General features: G+C 50.8%; 1 protein-coding gene across 1 annotated transcript in view; it reads left to right on the forward strand.

The window, feature by feature from the left end:
* The window catches only part of LOC311326415 (F-actin-uncapping protein LRRC16A-like), a gene marked incomplete at its 3' end in the record, with an annotated part of 173,673 nt that overhangs the window by 148,588 nt on the left and 17,585 nt on the right, over window positions 1-7,500 (forward strand). The window contains 3 exon segments of the mRNA XM_084459308.1: window positions 393-610; window positions 1,280-1,389; window positions 1,504-1,990. Of these exon segments, the coding sequence (XP_084315434.1) occupies window positions 393-610; window positions 1,280-1,389; window positions 1,504-1,990 (815 nt within the window).

Here is a 7,500-nt window from a genome sequence, read left to right on the forward strand (position 1 = left end):
TAGTAGTAGTAATATGCTGTAGTAGTAGTAGTAGTAGTAATATGCTGTAGTAGTAGTAGTAGTAGTAGTAATATGCTGTAGTAGTAGTAGTAGTAGTAGTAGTAGTAATATGCTGTAGTAGTAGTAGTAGTAGTAGTAGTAATATGCTGTAGTAGTAGTAGTAGTAGTAGTAATATGCTGTAGTAGTAGTAGTAGTAGTAATATGCTGTAGTAGTAGTAGTAGTAGTAGTAAGAGAGGGACGTCCAAGAGGGACGTCCCTATTAGCGCAGCTGTCAGTGCGTAAGCGAGCTTGTGGAACGTGGGTTTGAACCCTGGGAAAGCCCTCAGCTGCTGAATGCCACGCAGACAAGAGGAGGCCGGTTATATGTGCTCTCCTCTTGACTGACAACAGAGATGGAGTTCGACCTGGACAAAGCCCTGGAGGACGTGCCCATCCACGTGGAGGACCCGCCCACCTCTGCGGCTCCGCCCAAACTGGAGAAGAAGACGTGGGGGGCGTCGGCCTCCATGGCGGAGCTGCCCTCCGAGGAGAGCAAGAAGCTGCAGCACTTCACCAAACTACGACCGCGGAGAAACAAGAACAAGGCCACGCAGTCCAGCAAGAGTCCTGTGAGTAGAACACTGAGTAGAACACTGAGTAGAACAGATTAGAACTTCACTGTCCATCTGCTACATGACTAAGATATTACAATGGATCCTTAAAGGATAAGGACACTGAATGTCATGTTTAGCCCTATTCCTGTCTTCCCTGGCATGTATCTGACTAGTACAGGTTAAAATATTTCTGTTTTGTGCAGTAGAGAGTTCTGTGTCAATAACGTCAGCGTGCGCACCCTGGCTCGTTGCTAGCTATGGCACACTCGAAAAACTCTGAAAAGTATGATATACGTGGATTTCAAGTTCAGGAATTACATGGTTTATGCTTACCAAGCTCTGAAGTCGTCCTGTAAACACCATAGGCCCTTTCGCCTCTGCATTTCGAAACAACAGTAACTTGTGAACAGTACTAGTTTCATCGAACATACAACAGCCATCCCTTCACGCTGTAAACCTCCGCGAAATTCAGATTCGGATGAATTTTGCTGAGGTTAACAGCGTGAAGGGATGGCTGTTGTATGTTCGGTGAGATTAGTATTGTTTACAAGTTACTGTTATGGATCTACTGACTATGAGAGCCTGACTTCCTAACTGCATCACCCTAGCCACGCCCCTAGCCACGCCCATGGAACCTTGTGGATTTACCTGGATTTTTTTGTGCGTGTTTTTTTCACCTCTCAGCAAATCAGCAGCGCTCCATCACAGGACGGCGAGCAGAACGGCCTCATGGGAAGGGTGGACGAGGGTGTGGACGAATTCTTCTCCAAGAAGGTCACCAAGATGGACTCAAAGTACGGCCGAAGCCTCCCCGTGTGGTTTTTCTCATCTCTGAACTGATCTTCACTCGTGTTTTATGCTGTATAATCTGTCGTCTCGCCCACCTGACCGTCTGCCCCCCCCCCCAGACGGCCCTCCCTGAAGAGCCAGGACTCGCAGGACGGGGAGAAGAAGCGGAAAGGCGGCTTCCTCAACCTCATCAAATCCCGCTCCTCCAAGTCGGACAAGAACCCATCCCCGGCCCCGGCCCCGGCCCCGGCCCCAGCCCCGGCCCCGGCCCCTGTAGCGGCTGCAGTACCGGAGGAGCCCTCGTCCCCCAGAGGGGCGCTGAAGAGCCCGGCGCCGGAGCAGCCCAAGCCCAGGGGGGAGAGCAGGGGGGCGGGGGCCAGGGGCCTGCCAGCAGACCACAGCAGCAGCTCAGACCGCTCAGAGGAGCTTCGGACCCCCGACTCGGTGGATGAGCCCTGGGAGGGGGGCGATGGCAGGGGCAGCCCCCAGGGGGGGAGGGGCGACGGGCGGGGCAGCCCCCAGGGGGGGAGGCGCTACGGGGTGCAGGTCATGGGAAGCGGCTTGCTGGCGGAGATGAAGGCCAAGCAGGAGAGGAGGGCCTACAAGGTACAAACACACACACACTCACCCACACACACACACACACACACACACAAACTGCAGAGCAACAGCTACAGGACACATTGAAGCAGGACACACAAACTGTGCATGTACTGTACACACACAGACTTTCTACTCCATCAAGACATCTGACCACCAGAGAGCTCCAGGGGCGTGCTGGCCATCTGTAGGTTCTGGACAATCACAGAACGGCTAACTGGCCTGGCCCACGGTAACCCCCCCGCCATCCCGTCGACAAATCGCGCGACAATACAATTTGCCTAGCAACCCCACCCCCCACCACCCCCACCCCCAGCACCCCCGCCCCCCACCACCCCCCTCAACAAAATGAAAACATTATTATATATACAGAGGCGGCTGGGTGAGACTCCAGGGCTGTTTTTCGTCCCAGCACGCCCCTGGAGAGCTCTGTGTGTGTGTGTGTGTGTGTGTGTGTGTGTGTGTGTGTGTGCGCGCGTGCATGTGCCTGTGTGTGTGTGTGTGTGTGTGTGTGTGTGTGTGTGTGTGTGTGTGTGCCTGTGTGTGTGTGTGCCTGTGCCTGTGTGTGTGTGTGTGTGTGTGTGTGTGTGTGTGTGTGTGTGTGTGTGTGTTTGTGTGCGCCTGAGGGGAGGCCAGATGGACAATACTCAGATTTCACCTCCTATTGGTTTTGCTGGGATAAACCTTCACTAAAGCAGGCAGGCAGCTCAGAGTCCAGTAACTAGGTCAGACTCCGAGTGGGTGGCGCCACCTAGTGTTCATTCTGGTTTACTGTATACCACACAAACCCCTGTTAGCAAGACAGCTCGTCCACTCATGCCCTTCCACAATCTTGAGAGTCACCAGGCAATTTTAACGTGTTAAAGGAGTAGTAAAGGGAAAATGCATGATAAGCCCTGTTTTAAGGTTACTTATGATCATATACAATGGTTCAGATCAAACGTTGACAAAACTAGCATTTTCGAGAAAGTTGATAATTGCTCTACCACCGTTTTGGTCATACAATGGATGTGGATGGGCATCTTGAAAAATCATTCAAAAACATGTTAAACCCTCGATTTCAAAGACAAGAAGCTCACCGAGGGTGTACTTGGTGTCCGTTGGTGTTCTGACATCAAATTCGCCGCAAAGTATGAATCCTGTAGGGTTTTATTGATCATTTTATGAAATCCATTGACTTGTATTGACGCGACCGTTGTAGATGTGTAGATCAATCCGCAGAGGGGATTCTACTTACGGTAGCTATTGTTTATGTTAGCTAGGCTAGCTAGTTTGCTCACTGCTCACGCTACTCTTTAGCTCACAGACAAGGAAGCCCTAGGCTACAGTTCAGAAAACGCTTATCAAAATGGTTGATCTAGAAGAGTATGAATTTGATCGCGAGGAATTAGACTAAGACGGCAGCGCTTATCGTTTCGAGCCTGAATATAGTGAGGAGGAACTACAGCAAATGGAAGAGATGGAGGCTCGCCGAACCGCAGAGCCAGAGACGGTCGATGAAGCTGTCTCTATACCACGAACCACGGGTGTTTGGTGGTGTGCTTGCAAACATTGCCGACAGATGCCCACCGAAGAGGAAAGTTAGTGAGTCCTGCTTTTACCACTAGTATTTATGTCCGAGCGAATAAATCTACAGTTTTGATAATTTCATGCTGTAAGACCACTTCTTACAATTCTATTTTTCTAAAGTTAGTCTTAGCAAAGGGATTATTATTATTATTATGCTTCAACACACACACACACACACACACACACGGGCGCACACACACACACACACACACAGCTGGCAATAAGAACTTACCTCGAGTTCTTCCACTCGTTCGTCTTCTGTTGTTCCTCTATGTAAAGTCGGAACAGCATCACGTTTGAGGAAGACCCTTTTGGGATTATTATTATATTATATTATTATTCTTCGAGAATAGCCTAGGCTTATAACATTTGTCCTCAAAATGACAAGCGCACACACGGTGATCTAAGACCCGAAGAATATCCACGGGTGTGTTTACGTCCAAGTAAAGAGATTCTAGCCACAACTTCAATCTTGCGGGATCGTTGTAGGGAAGTCTATGACAAGTTACAGATGAACGGATTTTGCCACAATTGGCAACGGCACAATAGCGTGTCATTGTAGAGATCCCAAACAAATGCTTCGCACGAGCCTGTCTTGTTGTTGCGTCTAGCTTTTCAAATAAGGAAGCTGAGCGGAATCCACGGACGTTGCCTACCGCAAGATCAAGGCAATGCGCAATATCGGAATCAGTTAAAGCGGAAGTTTACACACGTATGTGCTGCGACTAAATAGTTTGATGCTAAATATGTTTAAAAAGCCTTTCCAGATGAACTAGAATCTTTATGGCGAATTATATGCCAGAACGCCAACTAACACACAGTTTCTTGTCTTTGAACTCGAGTTTAACATGTTTTTGAATGATTTTTCAAGATGCCCATCCACATCCATTGTATGACCAAAACGGTGGTAGAGCAATTATCAACTTTCTCGAAAATTCTAGCTTTGTCAACGTTTTGATCTGAATCATTGTATATGATCACAAGTAACCATAAAACAGGGCTAAACATGCATTTTCCATTTACTATTCCTTTAAAGGCATCTTTCACACTTATCAAAAAAAAAGGTTTTTTACTGTTCTAAAGTAATTCTAGTCAGCCACAAGCCCAAAAGGGTTGTGTGTGTGTGTGTCTGTATGTGAGTGTTTAGCCTTCATCTTTAAGTGAACGAACGTTAATATCCAGCCGAGAGCGTCCAAATTTAGATGCATTAGCCTGTCTTTCAACGTCCATCCATCCATCCATCCATCCATCCATCCATCCATCCATCCATCCATCCATCCATCCATCCATCCATCCATCCATCATCATCCGCTTATCCGGGGTCGGGTCGCAGAGGCAGCAGTTCCAGCAGGGGGCCCCAGACATCCCTTTCCCTGGCAGCATCAACCAGCTCTGCCTGGGGAATCTTTAGCCGCTCACAGGCCAGTGCGGAGATGTAGTCCCGCCACCTGGTCCTGGGTCTACCCCACGGCCTCCTCCCAGCCGGACATGCCTGGAACACCTCCCTAGGGAGGCGCCCAGGAGGCATCCTCACTAGATGTCCGAACCACCTCAACTGGCTCCTTTCGACGCAAAGGAGCAGCGGCTCTACTCCGTATCTCTCCCGGATGACTGAACTTCTCACCCGATCTCTCAGGGAGACCCCAGCCACCCTCCGGAGAAAACTCATTTCGGCCGCTTGTATGCGTGATCTCGTTTTTTCGGTCATGACCCACCATTCATGACAATAGGTGAGGGTGGGGACAAAGATAGATCGGTATATCGAGAGCTTTGCCTTTTGGCTCAGCTCTTTTCGTGTGGTAAAGCGACTGCAGAACCGTACCAGCTGCTCCCATCCACTTCACACTCAGTTGCGAACCTATCCAGAGAGTGCTGGAGGTCGCAGGCCAATGATGCCATCAGGACCACATCATCTGCAAACAGCAGCGATGCGATCCCCAGTTCACCAAACTGCAAACCCACCTCCCCACGGCTAAGCCTCGATATCATGTCCATGAAAATCACAAACAGGATTGGTGACAAAGCGCAGGCCTGCCGGAGGCCAACCCCCACCGGAAAGGAAAACAACTTACTGCCGAGGACACGGACACAGCTCTCGCTCTGGTTGTACAAGGATTGGATGGCCCTAAGTGGATGGCCCCATACTCCCGCATAACCCTCCACAAGACGTCTCAAGGGACCCGGTCGTAAGCCTTCTCCAAATCCACAAAACACATGTAGACAGGCTGCGTGAACTCCCAAGCCCCTTCCAAGATCCTTGCGAGGGTGAAGAGCCGGTCGGTGGTTCCACGACCAGGACGAAATCCGCATTGTTCCTCTTCAATCTGAGGTTCGACTATCGGACCCTCCTTTCCAGCACCATAGAGTACACTTTCCCTGGGAGGCTGAGTAATGTGATGCCTCTGTAATTGGCACACACCCTCTGGTCCTTTGAATATTGGGACGACCACCCCAGTCTGCCACTCCTTTAGCACTGACCCGGACTTCCACACAATGTTAAAGAGGCGTGTAAACCAACTACCTCATTGACCTCCTCCAGGGAAATTGACGATGAACCCCCTTCATCTTCCAGCTTGGCCTCAATCGTAGAGGGTGGTTTAGTCGTGTTCAGGAGTTCCTCAAAGTGCCTCAGAGTTCCTTCCAATGCTCAATGACCTCCTCAGTTGAGGTCAGCAGTGTCCCATCCTTGCTGTACATAGCTTGGATGGTCCCCCGCTTTCCCTTCCTGAGGTGTTGGATGGTCTTCCAGAAACACCTTGGTGCCGACCGAAAGTCCTTCTCCATGGTTTCTCTGAACTCCTCCCACACCCGCTGCTTTGCCTTGGTCACGGCCGAGGCCGCAGACCTCCAGGCCCGTCGATACCCTGCAACTGCTTCTGGAGTCTCCCGGGCTAACATGTCCCGGAAGGCCTCCTTCTTCAGTCAGACAGCTCATGTTCAATGTCCCCAACCTCCACAGGGATGCCTGAGAGGCTCCGCCGGAGGTGGCAGTTGAAATCTCTCTGGACAGGCTCTTGCTCCAAACGTTCCCAGTTCACCCTCACTACACTCTTGGGTTTTCCAGGTCTGTCCAGAGGCTTCCCCCGCCATCGAACCCAGCTCACCAGTGTCCAAAACACATGGCCTCAGATCAGATGATACGATAACAAAATCGATCATTGACCTTTGGCCTAAGGTGTTCTGATGCCAAGTGTACTTGTGGGCATCCTTGTGTTCGAACATGGTGTTTGTTATGGACAAACCGTGACTAGCACAGAAGTCCAACAGCAAAACACCACTCAGGCTCAGATCATGGTGGCCATGCCTCCCAATCACGCCCCTCCAAGTGTCTCCATCATTGCCCACGTGTGCGTTGAAGTCCCCCAATAGAACAGTGGATTCCCCTGCAAGAGCCACTAATAGGACTCGACTTAAGGTCTGCAAGAAGGCTGAATACTCCGAACTGCTGTTTGGTGCATGAGCACAAACCACAGTCAGAGCCCCCCCCCCCCCCCCCACAGCCCTAAGGTGCAGGGAGATGACCCTCTAGTCCACTGGGGTGAAGCAGCACAGAGGCGTTCAGCTGGGGGCTAGCTAGTATAGCCACACCTGCCTTACGCCTCATACCGTGAGCAACTCTGGAGAAGAACAGGGTCCAACCCCTATCCAGGAGTTTGGTATCGCTCCACCTCCCTCACAAGCTCTGGCTCCTTCCCCCCCAGCGAGGTCACGTTCCATGCCCCCAGAGCCAGCCTTTGCCGCCCTGGTTCGATCCGTCGGTGCCCTCCACCTTCACTGCCACCTCTTTTCAGCTAAATGTTTGGTAAAATGGTTGAGTTTTGTCGTCCTGCTTCTCCGCCTGAGCCCCAGCGAACCGTGCGATACGAATCTCAAAAGCTCAGTTACCGAAAAAGGAGCAAAAGTCGGATAAATATCGGGCCAGCCTTTGCTCGTTGGACGGAGTTTAT

This window comes from Borostomias antarcticus, assembly GCF_949987555.1.
Source record: "Borostomias antarcticus genome assembly, chromosome: 27".
Classification (NCBI taxonomy): domain Eukaryota; kingdom Metazoa; phylum Chordata; class Actinopteri; order Stomiiformes; family Stomiidae; genus Borostomias; species Borostomias antarcticus.